This window comes from Diaphorina citri, unplaced genomic scaffold (genome assembly GCF_000475195.1).
Source record: "Diaphorina citri unplaced genomic scaffold, Diaci psyllid genome assembly version 1.1 scaffold444, whole genome shotgun sequence".
In the NCBI taxonomy this organism is placed as follows: Eukaryota; Metazoa; Arthropoda; class Insecta; order Hemiptera; family Psyllidae; genus Diaphorina; species Diaphorina citri.
Genome location: NW_007377879.1, coordinates 222,448 through 243,112, shown reverse-complemented (window position 1 = coordinate 243,112; position 20,665 = coordinate 222,448). Strand labels below are relative to the sequence as shown.

Below are 20,665 nucleotides of genomic sequence, written 5' to 3'. Positions count from 1 at the left end.
GCACCCACGACGATCTGCTACAAGCAAACGAGAAAGCCCTCTCTTTCTCATCATATTTGGTACCATATGATGAGAAAGAGGACTGGGAAAGTAAGTAAGTAAGTAGGTATACATAATAGGAATAAAGGTACTTACTTGACGCCCGTCTTGATCGGCTGCCTCAGCAATCTCTTGGTGACCACACTAAACGTCTTGTTAATTCCAAACGTCAGCGCAGAATACGCCACATGCTCCATCAAGTTGTCTCCCACCCTCAAATCCTGCACTACCGGAATGCCAAGCTCTGTCAGATGCTCCCTGGGTCCCACGCCGGACAACATGAGCAGTTTGGGCGAGTTGAAGGCGCCGCTGGAAACAATCACCTCCTTGCGCGCAAACACGGAACGTTTGTGACCATTTTTGACGAGCTCGACGCCTTTCGCTTGTTTGGAGATAGGGTCTATGATGATCTTAACAACCCGGCTGTTCTTGATGACATGCAAGTTTGTCCTGTCGATGATGGGCTTCAAATAGGCCTTGCTGGCCGTCATACGTCGCCCGTTCTTGATCGTGCTTTGAACAATGGAGAACCCTATCTTCGTGTTCGGGTTGTTATAGTCGATATTCGTGTAGCCCAACTCTTTCGAAGACTTCAGGAAGATGTCGCTCAGCTTGGACTTATAAGGGGAGTATTCTACGTTGAGGAGACCGTTCGTGTTGTGGTAGACCGTGTCGGAGTTGAATAGCCCAACTCTTTCGAAGACTTGAGGAAGATGTCGCTCAGCTTGGACTTATAAGGGGAGTATTCTACGTTGAGGAGACCGTTCGTGTTGTGGTAGACCGTGTCGGAGTTGAGTTCCGGGATGTTTATCCTCTCAAACTTCTTGAAATATTTGAGGACGTCGTCAAAGCTCCATCCGGTGTTGCCGAGTGACTCCCACTCGTTGAAGTCGTTGGGAAAGCCGCGGGTGAAGATGTTGCCGTTGATGATCGTGCTGCCTCCAACTCCTGAAACCAGTTTGGAAATTTCATCATCATTAAAACTTCTAAAGGTAGAAACACACTAGGTACCATCATTGTCACATTACGTGAAGTCAGAGGGAGTCAGAAAGATGTAGTTCAAAGTTTTCCCATAATATTGTACCTACGTAATTTCGTTCAGGACAGTCACACTACTATCACGTCACGTGACTTTCTGACTCCCCATGAATTCACGTGACGTGACGTGATGGTAGTATGTTTCTACCTTAAATTAACATTTCTTGGTGTACAACGGAACCCCTGCCAAGAATGCTGCAAATGGGCTATCATCATCACAGCATCAGCCATTTTCTTGGACACCCGATTGTGTGAGCTCTTCGGCGAATCAATATCAGCAGAGACAACCTTTGGGCATTTCCCTGACTACACAAGGCTCTAAAGTAAGGTGTATCCACACATAGTCGACCGGCCGTCGATCGATATCGACTGAACCGTCCACACTGCCTTGACAACATAGATTTATCTCGTCAATCGACGGCCCGTCGACGTCCACACCTTTACAAACAGAGTCCCTAGGTACCAAGCTAATAGTCACAATTCCAATAAGTTATATCGAAGTTAAGGTAGGAGTAAGGTATGTACCTAACCCTTTTGGTATCGACATACAATAATTTTATTTTTGTCATAGGCTAAGTACCTTTTGGTAGCCAATGTAATAATCAACATTTTGCAAGGTCGACGAACCTACAATTTGGAAGCCTTAGGGCAAATTGGCACATAGATTAAATTTACACACACCTTATCACAAAAGTTCTGACTTCAAATTAAATTGGACCAGGTCAGGTAGGTAACTATGTAGGCATGTATGTACATACATTGCATCTGTGTACATTATCAAACAAAATATGTAATTGAACCCACCATGAGGTCCATGAACAGCTTTCGTGACTTGAAGCAATTCACAATTATGATGATAAATTATGTAGTATGTACTAGTACTTGTACTAACATAGGTTCCTAATTCCTAATTACCAAATTTGAAAGGATCCAAGATCGTTAGAAGCAAAAGTACCAAAACTGTTGGCCCTAATCTATTGGTTAAAGAATTGGTACCGAGGTAATTTTCTAGGCCGACAGGAAGCATTTTTAAGTACATAATCATCTCCTAGTATGCAGTAAACTGGAGATCATATGCACCCACGACGATCTGCTACAAGCAAACGAGAAAGCCCTCTCTTTCTCATCATATTTGGTACCATATGATGAGAAAGAGGACTGGTTATAAAGAAAACAAGTGATGATAAGAACAGTTAGGTATGGAGATCGGTAGATGAAAAGCATCTAGTAAATTGTAAATGCAATTTCTTTGTGTTATTATGTGACAACTGCATCTAGTAAATTCTAGTAGGTATATTCGTCCATATAAATTTGGTCCTCACGGTATCTAAATAGGTAGATATTGTTAGTAGCAATGCCTGCCAAGCTCAGACCTTTTTCCAGACCTAGGTCTGTTAGATCACACAATCGTGTTTTCTTGTGTGTGGCAGGCATAAGAGTACTAGGGTTGCCAGACGTCCCGTATTTCCCGGGACGTCCCGTATTTTGGGCACTTTTCAAAATGTCCCGTATTTTCCCCAGTTTCACTTACACCACCTTACGTAGAACTAATCGCCTATGCAATTATGCAAGAAGCTTTTGCAATTGAACCCTTTTATATAAAAAGAACCTAGCCCTGCTGAGGCCCTTTTTGAAGTAAAACAGCTCATCTAATGCGGAGTATCGCTAAGAATCAGTTGTAAAAAGAATCCTGTAGATATCTCCATTTTTCATCAAGATACAAGATTTTTATAAAATCTTGCCAATAATGTTTTCAATGGAAATCACACATTTTGGTGTCCTACTCAAAAATTTATGGTCATCTTTGAGTCCTTCATGAATAGAACACTACATCACCCTACAAATACGAGTACCTATATGTAGGGAGGTAGAAATAGAAACTATAAATACCCTCTAAAGTTCTCATAGGTTTATAGGTACTGTGAAACAAGTATGTACCCATTGTATCTATTGTAAATAGGTACATAAAAGATTACAAAAGGCACTTTTCCATAATAACATTAAATACAGCCAAGCTTATTCTGATAATAACCTTATCAATTCTCACCACGTATAATTATGTACATAACGAATAAATGAACAATATAATAGCCTAATGAAAATTAATAACAGATAACAGATGTAGTGTTAGGTGTTATAGGTATCTACGTAAAGCCCGGCACACACGCAATGGTCTGCAGACATATCTTCCAACGTCTCACCACCGTGTCTTTCGAAAGATCGTACAGCGAATTCCGAAAGGATAAGTAGGTAGGCGTCCACAACGGAGAACCCATCATCGACCCTAGCCTAGTACCCGACCCAAGAGAAAATAAACAAACCATGCTAATGAATAGAAGTGTCCCCAACCAGAGTACCGACCCTCACAGGAAAATCAAGCCATTGAGCTGAGTATTTTTTCCTGCGGTGGCCGCGCACTAAAACACACCTCAAGTTGGAAACCAAGTCCGAAGGAAAATCGTAACGCATACACCGGACTCTATATCCAAGATAATCATAAAGAATACCATCACCTGCTATCATAAGATAAAATAAGATTCATAAGAACATCGTGGAAAAATGATCTGGCAACCCTAAAGAGTACCTACCTACCTAAGAAGTTGACGAGCACCACTTGAATATAATAGAAGATAGATAGATAGACTTTATCAGTCTTTTGTCAGTCTTTATTCTCGATGGAATCGATTGATGTATACGCTCCTTTAGAATGAGAAGGTATAATCAGTTATGTATTGCTTGTAATTATGTACCTACCTATGTACCTATCTTGTATCTACACATAGCATTTTGCACTAGACCTTGAAAAGTATGAACAATTTGTATGTACCTAGTTGTACGAAAGAGAATGCATGAATAAATACATAGGTAGATAGGTACCCATGTTTGCAGAGTAGGTAAGGTATCGTAATTATCAATGCAAATTTTGCAAATCTGCATGAATAAAAACCTACTTGAGGTAAGACTTTACTGTAAAAAAAAAAATCCTTTAATCAAATAAATACTCGTAAATGTATTAAAAAATCTGCTTTCGTTTGCATTTGGAATTGCAAAGCATAACACTGAACAAGTGGTATTTATGAGTGACTTCAGGTCAACTAAAAGCAGAAAATAAGGAAAGTAAAAAAAAAGACTGTTTAACCCCGACCTGAACTTCAAGACCTTAAGATCTCAAGAACTCGCACTTATAAGGGCACACGCCATTGTTCCATCGATATGAATTTGGCCCTCATAGTACCGCAATAGGTAGATATTGTTCTATTCTATCTTGTTAGTGGTAAGAGTGACAAGTTAGTCATTTGTCAGTGCTTAGTTTTGCCTGTCTACTCTTTACTAAAGAGTCTTTTACTAAAGAACTAACAACAGAATCGGTGTGCCAATGATTGATGATCTTTGTGAGTGATGCCATATTCATACCTCATTCATCTTGAAGTCATTGCTATTTAGATAATAGACACATAATAGTCATAGATATTTAGATAATAGATACATAATAGGCAACAGACAATTTGTCTTATTATCATGGAGCGAACGAAGTAAGTTCTGAGTTTCAACTTGATTTTGCACTTAGTTTGTGGTCATCAAATCATCAGTCTGTCTTATGTCCCATAAAATGATGAATAAAGTCTAAATTCTAATTGAACATAATAGGCAACTACAGACAATATAGGTACATAGGTACTCGTAAAATGATCTCAAAGTTGTAACTCGGTGATTTGGCATCTAGTCTGTCTGTTTCGACATAACTTCCAAATGGTTTATCAGATTTCGGTGAAATTCAGCCAAAACGTTCAACACATAAAGGACATTTATCCTTTAGATTTTGGGCATGATCGGTCCTATGTGGGCCTTGAAATGAGCCTTTTTCCTGATTTCTACAGGGACTCCGTAGTGGCCTTTTTTTTCTGAGCTCTACAGTTCGATGAATGACAGATTCACCAGTTTAGAACTGCCCACAGTCCCACGTGAATCACTCGTTTTGAATTAGGTACCTACCTACCTACATCTAGGTAAAAGGATGTATAGGTACCTATCACATTGAAGGTATTAGCGGTAAATTAGTACATAGCTAGGGCTAGGACATAAATAGTACATAGCTAATTGTATATAAATAGTACATAGGTACATATGAACATTTTTATGCACTTGATAACGACGGTAAGAAAACCGCAAAACCACACACGGTAAAACTTGTAAGGAAACAACACTTTGGTTATCTTGGTTCGCGGGGAAGTTTTATCTAAATAAATACTAATCTATTCTAATTATGTATCTACCATTCTATTCCATGTACTATTTATTCTATTTCTATTCTATTCCAAGTTTATAGATTAAATATCTACCTACATGGGTGCTTCATTGTTGAAGGTCCAATTTGTGGGAAGGTATACTTACTCAGGTTGTAATTTTAATTAATTTTCATTGAGTTGTACCAATTTTGCCAATTGTTATTGCCCTTTAGTTGGAACAACTTTTGGTTTCAAGTTTCAAATTCCACCATTTTCTCCCCTTTTAAGGTGCTACAGACGTGTGCGAAGTAGGTTTTTCGCGCCGATTCGACCATTAAAAAAAAAGATTTTTCCGACTTAGACGAATTTTGGAAAATATTTTAAGGGTATATTTCACCAATATTTTTTTTCAGGCCTCAGAAGGCTTGTCAAGCTAACAGACTGTTAATTTCCATTTGATTTGTAGGCTTAACAGGGCTGTTAGAGGCCAAAAAGTAGGTTGATGAAACCCACCCTAAAACATAGGTATTTATTAGTATTGAGCTCGATCGGGCCTATGGGTCTTATAGATGTAAAAAAATCAAAGAAGTACCTGCTTTTACTCCGTGGAGGCCACTCACCTTTCCCCTGCGGCCACAGGCACTGGTTGTTCGGGAGGCCGAGACAGGCGTTCTTCTGCGGGGTCGTTTTGAACCCCCAGTTATACGGGGTGAACTGGTAATAATGCGAGATCAGCACCAAGTCGGTAAATATACGATCTTCATCCCCGGCCTCTATTAGGAGGACCTTCCAGGAGGGGACTTCGGAGAGGCGGTGCGCCACCACGCAGCCGCCGACGCCGGCGCCGACGATGATGAAGTCGTACTCGTCCAACAGCCGCTTGTTGCCGTACAGAAACTCCTCCCTGTAAGAAGAGAATTAGTTGTAACCTCTGAGGAAATGCTCCTTCTAACTCAGCTGACGGCAATAACAATGTACCAGTTACCAATGAATCACTGATTTTCATTATTTTATCAAAGAATTATCGAATATCAAATCGAAGAGGGAAGGAGGATGGGATAGGAGAAAGCCAGCCGTTCCGGGAAGAACCTTATCTGTTCAGGATAAAATCCGCCCCGGGCGGAAATTGAACCCGCGGCCTAGCACTTACAAGGCAGCCGCTCTACCAACCAAGCTAACGAGGTGAATCTATGTCGAGGCAGTGTGGACGGTTCAGTCGACATCGATGGCCGGACCTGGAAACAGTTTGGAAATTTTATCATCATTAAAACTTCTAAAGGTAGAAACACACTACCATCATTGTCACATCACGTGAAGTCACAGGGAGTCAGAAAGATGTAGTGCAAAGTTTTCCCATAATATTGTACCTAGGTAATATCGTTCAGGACAGCCACACTACTATCACGTCACGTGACTTTCTGACTCCCCATGACTTCACGTGACGTGACGTGATGGTAGTATGTTTCTACCTTAAAGTAACATTTCTTGGTGTACAACGGAACCCCTGCCAAGAATGCTGCCAATGGGCTATCATCATCACAGCATCAGCCATTTTCTTGGACACCCGATTGTGTGAGCTCTTCGGCGAATCAATATCAGCAGAGACAACCTTTGGGCATTTCCCTGACTACACAAGGCTCTAAAGTAATGTGTATCCACACATAGTCGACCGGCCGTCGATCGATATCGACTGAACCGTCCACACTGCCTTTATAACATAGATTTATCTCGTCAATCGACGGCCCGTCGTCGTCGACACACCTTTACAAACAGAGTCCCTAGGTACCTACTACCTAGCTAATAGTCACAATTCCAATAAGTTATATCGAAGTTAAGGTAGGAGTAAGGTATGTACCTAACCCTTTTGGTATCGACATACAATAATTTTATTTTTGTCATAGGTTAAGTACCTTTTGGGAGCCAATGTAATAATCAACATTTTGCAAGGTCGACGAACCTACAATTTGGAAGCCTTAGGCCAAATTGGCACATAGATTAAATTTACACACACCTTATCACAAAAGTTCTGACTTCAAATTAAATTGGACCAGGTCAGGTAGGTATCTATGTATGTAGGCATGTATGTACATACATTGCATCTGTGTACATTATCAAACAAAATATCTAATTGAACCCACCAAGAGGTCCATGAACAGCTTTCGTGACTTGAAGTAATTCATAATTATGATGATAAATTATGTAGTATGTACTAGTACTTGTACTAACATAGGTTCCTAATTACCAAACTTGAAAGGATCCAAGATCGTTAGAAGCAAAAGTACCAAAACTGTTGGCCCTAATCTATTGGTTAAAGAATTGGTACCGAGGTAATTTTACAAACGTTTGAACTGATTGATGCGGTTAACTTTGAAAAGCGGATTTTTTTTTTAGGGATGGTTGGGGCGAGAACAGGCGGTTTAGATCATTCGAAAGCGGTAGAACTTTACACTACTCTTTTGACAGGTATTAATTAGTTATGTCCGATTAATATTTCAAATGTTCGATTCGATTTCAAATGTTCGATTAATAAAAAAACGGTCTACTGAAATCGATTTACTTTACGATTTAATGAAAAATTGACTTGGGTGATGTTTCAAAGTCATAGAGCAGAAAAATTGAGGACCAACGGATTTTTTTTTTTTTTTCTACGACTTCTAGATCCCGAGATAAATCAATTTAAAATACCAGTAAATCGTGAACTTTGACGTCACGGCATAAGCTCCCGTAGGCGATGACGTCACATCAAATGTCCCGAGCAAAGCTCCCTCCTTAGGAGCCTTCCCTCCTTAGGAGGGGATGATCAGGCTATTTCCCCACTTTATTCTGAGATCTGAGGTAGGTAATTATAATTCCAAGATAACTAAATCGAGTATCCAAGTATTCAAGTTAAGTTCCCTTTTTTAGTCTCTTCCTCGACCATCCTATAACTGATTCCTCTCTTCTCCATCCCTTCTCATCTAATCCTCTTATTCCTTTTGCACCGTATCTCTTCACCTTTGGTCTTCTTCTCTTTCTCCTTCCTCCCGCGTCCAGTCTCTTCACCCTCTTTCCCACGAACCTCTCATCTCTTCTCTCCACTTGCCCTTGAGCAAAAACAACAACACTATCCGCCCTAAATGCAACACAAACGATGACATAATAAAATAAACACATACCAACATCCATAAAATAAAATAATACATAGGTAGATAGCTAGATACTCGTAGATAAATATTTTGTTAAAATTTAAAATTAGAACATTAGAAATCGGACCAAGCATCAAGAGCAGTGAGAGCAGGGAATGCCCCGTGTTGTAAAAACACAGACGTACGTATTTCGCCACGAGTTGTGATAAATTGTGTCCCGAGAACGTCGAAATTTGTGTCGAAAAATCCGTCGAAAATTAATTTAAAATCCCGCAGCAGTGAGAGCAGGGAATGCCCCGTGTTGTAAAAACATAGACGTAAGTATTTCGCCACGAGTTGTGATAAATTGTGTCCCGAGAACGTCGAAATTTGTGTCGAAAAATCCGTCGAAAATTAATTTAAAATCCCGTTTTTACTGTGCGACCATTCCAGAAACAGATTTCTGGTCTAAATCAGGCCTTTGACGTTTATTAGTATTTTTTTTTTCTAAATTAATTTCCGTTTTCTAAAATAGGTAGGTACCTACCTACTGGTAGGCTAAATTCAGACGGGTGTAGGTATAAAAAATTCCAAGTCGACCATAAAAAAAAAATCTTGTGTGAAAATCACATGACTAAACTTATCCTATTGAATGATGCTAATTTGTGTTCTATAGTAACGTTTACAATATCTCTACCCGTTTAGTCAGTATAGTTGAAAACCGCCAGAAGACGGTCGAAAACCGCCAAAAAGTGGTAAAAATACAGCCAACCGCAGCACCTATCTTAACCAAACGTTTTGTGTTGCATCCTTGTCACATTTGTGAACTACATACCAAATTTCAAGTCTTTAGCTTATACCGTTCCCGAGATATTGTTAAATTACACCGAAAACCGCCAAAAAGCGGTAAAATGCCGCCAAGCGTTGCACCGGTCTTAACCAAAAGTTTCGTGTCGCATCCTTGTCACATTTGAAAGATACATACCAAATTTCAAGTCTCTAGCTCTTACCGTTCTCGAGATATTTTGTTTACAGACAGACACACAGACACACACACGGACCAATGGCTGAAACTTCGTATTTAGGCTTTAGGGACCTCAAAACGTGTTTTGGCACTAAAAACTGAACATCGAAAATTTGACCCGATTACATTACTTTCCTTCCTATAGGATAAGGAAAGTAAAAAAAAGAAATGGAACTGAGTAATTTTTCTGCGATGGTCAATGGTCTCGGCAAGGGTCCATGGTCTATGGTCGCCGTTTTGGCCGCGCTGCACTAAGGCCAAATCGTCTTTTTTTAAGGAGGTTTGAGGGAACTGTAACTGCTACGGTCTAATCATCTGGAAAACTAGTCGGTGGCCTAACGTCAAAAAAGCTGCATTTCGTCAGGAAAGCACCAAATTTGGCATGGACCTTTATTTGGACCATATAAAACTTTTAGGAAGGGGTGACACCGAAAACCATGTATACGAACAAAATGGCGGCCTTTTTTCCAAAATGGCGGCCAGAAAAAGGGGTTTTTTGAGAATATCTCGTTTCCGATAAAAAATTTCTAATAACAATAAATTAGAAAGTTGTTTATCTTTTTATTTTCTACATTTTATGCGTTTACACTTTTTCTCTAGGATGTACCGTAATCCCGTACCGTAATGATTTTTCCAATATAGCGGCCAAAAAAAGGTATTCTCACAGTATCGCGTTTCCAGTAAATTTTTTCGAAGGATAATGAATTAAAAAGTTGTTTGTATTTTTGTTTTCTACATTTTATACATTTACACTTTTCTCCTAGGATGTACCGTTATCCCGTAATGGTCGATCCCGTTTTTGGGATATGCTGCTACTATAGGGAAATCCTTAAAAATTGTCCAATATATTGAAATAATATATTGAATTGTATGTTTTCAGGTATGCTGACTTGAAAAAAGTGGTTATTTTGCCGATTTAAGAAGCTATATTACAGATGGACAAGATGGCGGCTAAATAAGACAAATAAATTAATTTTCTATTCTTTTAATCCAGTTTAGCCCAAGCTGTACATAATTTTTGACATGTGAATACGGTGCGGTGGTGGTACCCATTTTGCTGTTGAATACTGATCTCAGGACAACTTGCAGTTCCTATATGGTGTCGATCATTCGTGTCGACAAGGTAAGTTATAGAGTCAGAGTGTGCAGGCTCGTATAGAACCTACCCAAACTTGACAATACTAGACCTGCCCGAAGTTGACGGTACTATTCATAGAACTCAGACATTCCCTCGGCCTCGACATGAGAAGAAAAGACAAGCCTGTGAATGTGAATGGCTAGCCTTAGGCCAGCCATCCACTCACAGGTGCACTGATCAGGTCCGCCTGTCAGGTCTACCTGATACCTCATGAGTAAGTACGCACACTATCATTTAGACCTGACAGGTACGGCTGAAAAGTTCCGCCTGTCGGGTCTACCCTATACCTGATGAGCACACACGATATTAGGTAGACTTGACTGGTGGACCTGATCAGGTTACCTGTGAGGTCCACCTGATAGTGAGTGGCTGGCCTTAGGCCTGACTGTTGGTGGAGACTGCCTGGAAACTACTGGTCGAATATTCCAGGCCACTTGCCTGATTGATACAATGATACAGATACAGATACACGGTGTTACGCAGAGCTGAGCCAGCTGACGGTTAGAGCGGAGCCAATGCAGCCAGTGTGATAAGGGCTTGAGCCTATAGGTACTGAGCCGTTATCCCGCATGCATTGTGTTCATCAGTTATAGAGCAAGCTCTTTTCTACCATATTCTCTAAAATTGGGGAGGCACCTTGAGATAGAGGTCTTATCGTCACACAATTGAAGAGAGAAGAATAGGAGAAAGCTAGCCGTTAAGAAAAAGAACCTTATGCCGACCGTCTCATCTGACAGACTAAGGTTTCACAGACCGGAGTGTGGCATACCGTCTTAACATGTGTGCGGAAAAAGCTCGAGACCCAGGTCTGTGAGAAGAGGTCATTCCCGTTTGGAGCGCTGCCTTCACGCCGCGACTTTTTTTCTTCACCTCCTTCCCTCCTCCCTCCCACCACATAACGGAACGTCGGGGAAAAAAAATCTGGCGCGAATATCACACGACTCATGACTTTCGGTTGCGTTTTGCGTTAAGGAACAAAGGAAGGAATATTGATAATTTCCGGACCTGAAAAAATTTTCGGCGAAAAATCGATAGGCCAATAAATTGTCGAATTACGGACCTTGTGAACATACCTAGGTACATAATACCTACATACCTACTTAGGGATTGGTAGGAATGAATGTACCGAATTTCATAGCTTTAAGACAAACTGTCGAAATATTTTGTATACCATCATGTACATACAGACCATGGGCTAAAAATCACTTTTTTTTCGACTCAGGGGGCCTCAAAACGGACATTTGCACTCATTTCCCGATTTCAAAAATTCAGTCCAGATTTCAATTCTTTCTCATCAAATTTCTTATACTTATAGGTTCCCCAGTCCCCACACGCACCGTAACAGAAAGGAAAAGGAAAAACCGTACAATTTTCCTTCTCCCCTCCGCACCGTTCAAAGGTTGAAGTGAAAATGCCGTTCCAATGCTGCATAGAAGTAAAAAAACTAGTCGTGTTTTCAATTCGAAACAGCGCAGATGTGTTCCTGAGACGGTCGACGTCTCGTAAACTTTTTTACTTTAATTTTTAATACTTTCTTTTTATAATTTTCCTTTTGTGTTTTTTTTTTTTATTTTTTTGCTAATGAGCACAATTTTTAGGAACTATAGGATTGTCAAAATGAAGTGATTTTGTACGTTTCGTGAATTCGGAAAGCGCCATCAGCAGAATGGCGTTCGTTACCAATAATAGCATATTCATTTTCTATCTCCTCCTGTTTATCAAACTGGCAGGTAAGTTTGTCACCACAACGTCTTTGTTGGCTGAAGAAATCGAGTTCCAAGTTTGAACTTGACCGTTTTCGATTTGGTTGGTTTGTTCCTCCACAAATCTGGAAAGGTTTGTCCCAATTTCAATGAAAATTTTGAAGAAAAATTCAACACAGAATTGGGTCATTTTTCATTTAATAAATTTCAAGTATGAAATTAAATTTCAAGTATGAAATTTTGGGTCCTATGGGGGTCTAGGTAGGGTAAGTGTACCATTTATTCGCCCACCTAAAAAACGTACCATTTATTGGCCCACCTGTACCATACGCCACATAAGTCTGATGTATTACTGTCAGCATTCTGACTCTCTCTCTTTCTTTCCTTCTCCTCGCCTCTTTCTCTCCCTCTCTCTTCGCCTCTCTTTCTTTCCCTCCCCCTTTCTCCCTCTCTCTCTCTCCCTTTCTTTTTTGTCTTTCGCAGTCTGTCTCTCCTTCTCTATAGTTCTCAGGTAAATTCAGGCACTTACGGGAAGTTGTCTTCCTTCTCTCTCTCTCTTTCTCTCCCTCTCCCTTAAATCGAATCTGCGACGTAGTGCTTACAAGGTAGACACGCTACTCTTCAAGCTAACTAGACAGGCAAATTATTTTTTCTCCCCAAGAGGTTTGTCAGAGGGAACTGTAACTACTAAGGTATTATCGTCCCGAAACCGAAGAGAGAAGGAAAACAGGATAGAAGAAAGCCAGCCGTTCCGAGAACGAACACTATCCCTTCATTCTGTTTGGGTTTCAGAGATGCCAGAACTACATTATGACCGAGCAGTGCTGTGAATTCATTCATTGTAGGTCCTCCCCTGTCCTGTTTCTCTTAGGTCTAACTTCCATATCTCTCAGCCTCTTTCCAACATATTCTTACTAGGTTGGCTGGCAATTCACTTTTGGCTTTCGTTTGGGTTTCAGAGATGCAAGAACTACATCATGGGCGAGCAGTGCTGTGAATTCGAGTGCCTTGACGAAGCTTACGACCCGCGACGTCGCAAGTCTGCGACATCGCCAATATGGGTCTGATAAGGTTTCAATTATGTAAATATGTTAGGAGCTGTAGGTATGTATATCTACATATTTAGGTACATAATTTAGGTTATACTATTACCTATACACCATTACACCTCCGTCTTAGCTTCTTACAAAATAAGTATACTTTATAGGTACATAATACAATGGAGCAGTTGCAAATGGGTAAAAATTATAAATAAATGGTCGATTCCCATGTAAAAAGTTGGGAAAAATCCAAATCTGAGGTCCGGAACTTTTTTTAATTAATAGATTTCGTACTTACTTTCAATTTGAACTTTTTCATAGAGGGAACTGTGACTGCTAAAATGTCTTATTGTCCCGAAATCGAAGAGAGAAGGAAGACAGGATAGGAGAAAGCCAGCCGTTCCGAGAACAAATCTTATCTGTCTGGGATAAATTATAAACTTAATGCCAAACAGATAAAGTTCGTTCTCGGAACGGCTGGTTTTCTCTAATCCTATCCTTCTTCTCTCTTCGCTTTTGGAACGATAAAACCTTTGTTACAATTTCCTCTATCAAACCTCTTGGAAAAAATAAATTTAAAAAAATATTAATTTTGGTACCTAATAATAAGAAATCATCCAGGTGTAGTGGTTGATACGTTGTACTTCGGATCTGGAGGTTGGTGGTTCGAGTCCAAGTCAAGTCATAAAATTTATCTTGGTGTAATAATGGAGAACGACATTTGTGACATGCATTTAAGTATTTTAAATATGCTTATAACACATGAAGTATGCTTAGGTATAACATATATAAAATTCCTTCCTAATAATAAATACAGGGTGTACTCACTTCAATATCGTTTATAATTTTGAGCCCCCAATGTGAGAGTCGATAGATAGCATAGTTGGGTAAATACCCAGGGTATTTACCCCAAAAATAAGTACCCGGGTATTTACCCATCACTATTCTCTCCTTTTGTTCTAGGTATTTGATCCTGATTTGAGTCGAGAGAAACTATGGGAAATGTTGGATAATATCATGAACATGTATAACATGAACCCATCTCACCAATATTCCGTACACCACTGAGGTTAAACAACGCTCGTCTTGGTGAGTATTTGGATGGGTATCATTGTCATTAGAGGAATTAAGCGCCCCGCCAAGTCAAAATAGTTTGACAGTTCAAAGTAGCCTTCACTAGGCTAAATTTCTGTCTGTTGTGCTGGAATACCTGATTTTGTCCTCTTTCACAAGGGAACAGCTCGATTGATTTTGACGATTTTCTTTTTTGGTGTTGGTGTTCTATGTGTTATGATTGGGTTGGATTGGTTATGTTGAAGAATGTTTGGGCCAGTTGCTAGGTTGCTACTGAAAATTGTCTTTTTTTATGATTCAGAATTGAGGCACATAGATTGATATTTGTGTAAGTTGTTAAAAGTGATATTGAACCCCTATACCAGGGGTTTCCAACTAGCGGCCCGCGGGCCACATGTGGCCCGCCAGACCATTTTTGTGGCCCGCAAAGCTTTTTGAGATTTGTACAACAATAGAACAGAATATACGTAAAATACCTTGTTTATCCTCTTCAAATAGAATAGAATGACTTGACTTCGAACGACTATTATAGAATAGAATAGAATATACCTTGTTTATCCTGCTCGAATGAGACTAATAAGTCCCTTTACCCCAGCAGTCTAAACAAGGTCTCGTGTATTTTATGGGTTTAACTGTTTATCATTGTACAATGCATAATTATTAGAATAAACCTTGCTTAATTATATAAAAAAAAGATTATGACTTGATTTGGACTCGAACCCCCAATCTTCAGATCCAGAGTCCTCGAAACGACTAGCTTTCTCCTATCCCATTCCCTCTTCGATTTCGAGACGATAACACCCTATATAAAACCTCTCGAAAAAAAAACCCTCTGTGGCTAAGAGCACTGACTCTCAATCCGGAGGTGAAATTTTCTAACCGAACTTCTCCGTCCTTGGATAGGCATGGATGGAAAAAATCTGGTGTGAACATCACACGACTTTCCTTATCCTATTGAATGATGCTTATTTGAGTGTTCTTTTACCCTAACTTTTATAGTACATGGTAAAGTGTTCAAGTTTCTCTGTTAGAAGGGACAAAAAATTAAATATTTAAAAAATACAAAATAAAAATGTGCCATAATATTTTTTGCAGGCCACCTAACCCCTCAAGTTACCTGTCCCGTGGCGGCGCCATTTTTCGACGCACTTTTCCCGTTGTCCTGGCAACCCGAAGATGATTCGGAATCACTCGAGCTGTCCGAAGTTGATAGGCGAGATGATCGGTCATCGTCGGAAATTTCCGAATGAAGAGGAGAAGAAGAGGAAGCCAGGTGCTGTTCGATGCTTGATGTGACGCTCCCACTGTCGCCTGGAAAAAGGGGGAGAAAAATGAGAATGCGATTTTGAGAGCAGACATTACACCCATTTATACCAATTGCTTCCGTTCATTTTATACCAAAATTAAGTGGTGTAAGGGTATAGGTACTTAATTTTGAGAGCAGACATTACACCCATTTATACCAATTGCTTCCGTTCATTTTATACCAAAATTAAGTGGTGTAAGGGTATAGGTACTTGATTTTGAGAGCAGACCCATTTTATACCAATTGCTTCCGTTCATTTTATACCAAAATTAAGTGGTGTAAGGGCCCCATAATTGCTCCCATAGTTAAAGGTCTTATCGTCCCGAAAGCGAAGAGAGAAGGAAGACAGGATAGGAGAAAGCCAGCCGTCCCGAGAACGAATCATGTCTGTTAGGGGTAAAGTTAAACCCGATAGGTACTTTTTTTTGCCTCAATCTGATGAATACCTTCGATAAATAAAAATAAATTAATATAAAAAAAATACCCTTATATTTTTTTGAAATTTTACGTTCAGAAATTATTATTTATTACAATCATAGCTAATATACCAGTCAAATTCACTTGAACTTTCCATTTACAGCCCAGTCAAATTGGTATTTTTTTTACATTTAAGAATTTTAAACTTTAAAGTTTTTATTTTATTCATACCTACTTATTCTAATAATAAAACAGTCACAAACAACTTACAGTCCAGTCAAATTGCTATTTTTTCATTAATTGCCCAGTCAAATTAGTACTTCTTTTTTTCACTTATAGCCCAGTCAAAACTAACCTTTATTGGAGCTCACTTCATCGTTGGCTAGAATAGGTGGCAGGCGAATATAGTCCAGGCCAGAGTTCTCTACATTTACAGCCCAGTCAAATTGCTATTTTTTCATTACTTTCCATTTACAGCCCAGTCAAATTGGTATTTTTTTTTTCTACATTTACAGCCCAGTCAAATTGCTATTTTTTCATTAATTGCCCAGTCAAATTGATACTTCTTTTTTCACTTTTAGCCCAGTCAAAACTAACCTTTATTGGAGCTCACTTCATCGTTGGCTAGAATAGGTGGCAGGCGAATATAGTCCAGGCCAGAGTTCTGGGAGCTGTTGTGTGAGGAAGATGCGGATTCTTGCGACAGAGTGCGCCTGCGCACGAAAGAGTCGCGTTTACACTGCCTGCGGGGGAAAATAATAATGATTGAAAACATAAATAAAATAATAATAATAAAAAATCTGTTGTGACACACTCCACTCTGCATCGTAACTCAGGACCGTTGTCACACGGAGAGAAATACCTTGCCATGCAGGAAGCTATCTCCCAGGGTGAACTACTTCTTATGAGGTGAGAACTAATCGTGATTTTTGTCCAAGCACTAACCCATAAGAGCCGATTTTTTTTTCTTCTTTGGATCTTGCTGAAATTTAACCGCTTCTAACTCTTGACCGGTACTGAGTAAATATGTAAAATAATATTGAAATGAAAATAGTAGGAAATTTTTTTCTACTAATAGACAAATCCCCGATGCACTCTGAGATATTAGCGGGGGGGAAGAAGAAGGGACATCATTAATGTAACACATTCCACTCTGTATTGCAACTCGGGACCGTTGTCACACGGAGAGAAGTATCTTGCCATGCAGGAAGCTACGTGACACACTCCACTCTGCATCGTAACTCAGGACCGTTGTCACACGGAGAGAAGTATCTTGCCATGCAGGAAGCTATCTCCCAGGGTGAACTGCTCCTTATGAGGTGAGATCTAGCAATCAAGATTTTCGTTGGTAATTATTCAGAAGCCACGACAATGAAAAAGAAAGCCTATAATAACACTGGTCACTGCTTATTTGTGGCAGCTCCTCTTTGTTGCAATTTTCTATTGATGTGACTTATGAACACGTACTAAACTAACTACTGAGATTATGACTTTAAAATCACAGATGAAAATTGGTCTCTCCTGGAGATAAATCGATTTAAAAAATACTGGTAAATCTTAAACTCTGACGTCACGGCTTACGCTCCCGTAGACGATGACGTCACATCAACTGCCCCGAGCAAAGCTCCCTCACAGGTAACGCATTAATGTGTTTGTGTCACAACTCTTTGAGATTTTTCATTAGACCGGCAAATAAAAATTGAATTTTTGACCTTCATATATTGAATTTTCGACAAAAGATACTTTTTCACAGTTTTGACCTCAGACACAAACAGCGGAAAAGATTCTTTTTCACAGTTTTGACCTCAGACACAAACAGCGGATAAAGATGTATTATGTTGAATTTCACCAATATTTATTCAGTCCTTGCCAGCCTAGTTTGCTTGGTTGGTGGCGCGTCTGCCTTGTAAGCGCTAGGCCGCGGGTTCGATTCCCGCCCGGGGCGGATTTTATCCTGATTGGGATCTGCGTCTGCCTTGTAAGCGCTAGGCCGCGGGTTCGATTCCCGCCCGGGGCGGATTTTATCCTGATGGGATAATGTTCGGGTGGCGCGTCTGCCTTGTAAGCGCTAGGCCGCGGGTTCGATTCCCGCCCGGGACGGATTTTATCCTGATGGGATAATGTTCGTTCTCGAAACGGCTGGCTTTCTCCTATCCTGTCTTCCTTCTCTCTTCGATTTCGGGACGATAAGACTATAGTAGTTACAGTTCCCTCTGTCAAACCTACGGCTGGCTTTCTCCTATCCTGTCTTCCTTCTCTCTTCGATTTCGGGACGATAAGACCATAGCAGTTACAGTTCCCCCTGGCTTTCTCCTATCCTGTCTTCCTTCTCTCTTCGATTTCGGGACGATAAGACCATAGCAGTTACAGTTCCCTCTGTGTTCCTATCCTGTCTTCCTTCTCTCTTCGATTTCGGGACGATAAGACCATAGCAGTTACAGTTCCCTCTGTCGGCAGGCTTTCTCCTATCCTGTCTTCCTTCTCTCTTCGATTTCGGGACGATAACTAGCAGTTACAGTTCCCTCTGTCAAACCTCTTTAAAAAAATATTCCGTCCTTAAAACTCCTGTTAAGCTAATAGCCAGTTAAGTTGCATTCAATTTGTATTGGCTTAACAGGGCTAGTAAGCTAACGGGCTGTTTGAGGCTGGAAAGAAGGTTGGTGAAAACCACCGTCAGAATTAATTCATTTCGTTCAGTCATTTATTTACCTTAGTCTATGGTGAAACCCACCCTTAAACATAGGTATTTATTAGTATTGAGCTCGATCAGGCCTATGGGTCTTATAGATGTAAAAAAATCAAACAAGTACTTTGACTCCGTGGAGGCCACTCACCTTTCCCCTGCGGCCACAAGCACTGGTTGTTCGGGAGGCCGAGACAGGCGTTCTTCTGCGGGGTCGTTTTGAATCCCCAGTTATACGGGGTGAACTGGTAATAATGCGAGATCAGCACCAAGTCGGTAAATATACGATCTTCATCCCCGGCCTCTATTAGGAGGACCTTCCAGGAGGGGACTTCGGAGAGGCGGTGCGCCACCACGCAGCCGCCGACGCCGGCGCCGACGATGATGAAGTCGTACTCGTCCAACAGCCGCTTGTTGCCGTACAGAAACTCCTCTCTGTAAGAAGAGAATTAGTTGTAACCTCTGAGGAAATGCTCCTTCTAACTCAGCCGACGGCAATAACACGTTCAATGCATCAGTTACCAATGAATCACTGATTTTCATTATTTTATCAAAGAATTATCGATTATCAAATCGAAGAGGGAAGGAGGATGGGATAGGAGAAAGCCGGCCGTTCCGGGAAGAACCTTATCTGTTCAGGATAAAATCCGCCCCGGGCGGAAATTGAACCCGCGGCCTAGCGCTTACAAGGCAGCCGCTCTACCAACCAAGCTAACGAGGTGAATCTATGTCGAGGCAGTGTGGACGGTTCAGTCGACATCGATGGCCGGTCGATTACCTATGTGTGGACTGTGGACAAACCTTATCAAACGAAAAAAAAAGAAAGAAAGAAAAAAAGAAACGAGAGAAGGAAGGAAGAAAGTAAGAAATAAATAAAGAAAGTGAGAAAGAAAGAAAGAAGGAAAAAAAGAAAGAATCCAATTACCTACCTGTAGTGAACACCGCGCAGGGACACTCGCTTGAGAAAGTCCTGAATCAATTCCATTGCGGGTGGCGCATCCGATGATACATGACATGCGTTCAATACGTACAGGATAACGTACAGACTGCTCAGGCGCAGCTTAGTGAACATTTTGACCGCTGGGAGCGCCGTTGTAGCGCGGGAAAATCAAACTCGAGAGCGGTGCGCAGCGGTTGTGACGCGTGATCAAACGTTTGAACCGATTGATGCGGTTAACTTTGAAAAGCGGATTTTTTTTTGAGGGATGGTTGGGGCGAGAACAGGCGGTTTAGATCGATCGAAAGCGGTAGAACTTTACACTACTCTTTTGACAGGTATTAATTAGTTATTAGCGGTAAAGGTGATCAGTTTTAAATGTTCGATTAATAAAAAACGGTCTACTGAAATCGATTTACTTTACGATTTAATGAAAAATTGACTTGGGTGATGTTTCAAAGTCATAGAGCAGAAAAATTTAAGCTAACTAGGCTGGCATAAAAACCTCTGTTAGTTGGCTAGAACCAATATAGATTTGTACTATTCCTAGCTGTACAAAAGTGAATTTTGTCCAACTGGACTGGAATATTACTGGAAGCCAGTGGACACCTCACAAGACCAATAACTGGCCTGTCTACTGGCCTCGTGGTAGGTTAGCTATAAGTTTACCGATAATAATCGATAGCCAGAGGCCGCGGTGCTGAAATTAAGTAAAGTTGCACATGTTTGCTAATGGTATCAGGATGGGTGACTTTTTAGACAACTATTATTAAACAATTTGATCAAAACTTTATCGTACTAATTTAGTTCCTACACCACTGTTCAAGTCTTTCTTAGTTTGAGCTTTGTTTGAACTGTCAAGGTGGCCTAGATGATTTAGAAATGTGTTTTATGAACAGATTCACCTAGCTCCACATTTGCGACATATATAATAGA

General features: G+C 40.4%; 2 protein-coding genes and 2 long non-coding RNA genes across 6 annotated transcripts in view; 2 read left to right on the top strand and 2 right to left on the bottom strand.

Annotated features, from left to right (window-relative positions):
• Positions 1 to 98: 98 nt before the first annotated feature.
• LOC103508890 (glucose dehydrogenase [FAD, quinone]-like) lies at positions 99 to 20,037 on the bottom strand. The gene is made up of 4 exons (XM_026823371.1): positions 19,722 to 20,037; positions 5,924 to 6,207; positions 771 to 987; positions 99 to 657 (listed from the first exon to the last, which is right to left on the bottom strand). The coding sequence occupies exons 1-4, from the start codon at positions 19,862 to 19,864 to the stop codon at positions 132 to 134; spliced, it is 1,170 nt and encodes a 389-aa protein (XP_026679172.1). The 5' UTR covers positions 19,865 to 20,037; the 3' UTR covers positions 99 to 131.
• The window catches only part of LOC103508882, a 37,101-nt gene continuing 25,014 nt past the window's right edge, over positions 8,579 to 20,665 (top strand). Inside the window, exons 1-2 of one of the 3 annotated variants that reach the window (XM_008473461.2) lie at positions 8,579 to 8,609; positions 12,168 to 12,299. In XM_008473461.2, coding sequence (XP_008471683.1) covers positions 12,236 to 12,299 — 64 coding nt within the window. In that variant the 5' untranslated portion in view covers positions 8,579 to 8,609; positions 12,168 to 12,235. Of the gene's footprint in view, positions 8,610 to 12,036; positions 12,300 to 20,665 lie in introns of those variants that run through there. The other 2 variants (XM_008473462.2, XM_008473460.3) reach the window with 2 other exon arrangements.
• LOC108252363 lies at positions 14,277 to 16,277 on the top strand. Its single transcript, XR_001809503.2, has 3 exons — positions 14,277 to 14,401; positions 15,482 to 15,810; positions 16,108 to 16,277. It is a non-coding gene; the product is annotated as an uncharacterized LOC108252363 (long non-coding RNA).
• LOC113467279 lies at positions 15,503 to 16,533 on the bottom strand. The gene is made up of 2 exons (XR_003391418.1): positions 16,465 to 16,533; positions 15,503 to 15,697 (listed from the first exon to the last, which is right to left on the bottom strand). It is a non-coding gene; the product is annotated as an uncharacterized LOC113467279 (long non-coding RNA).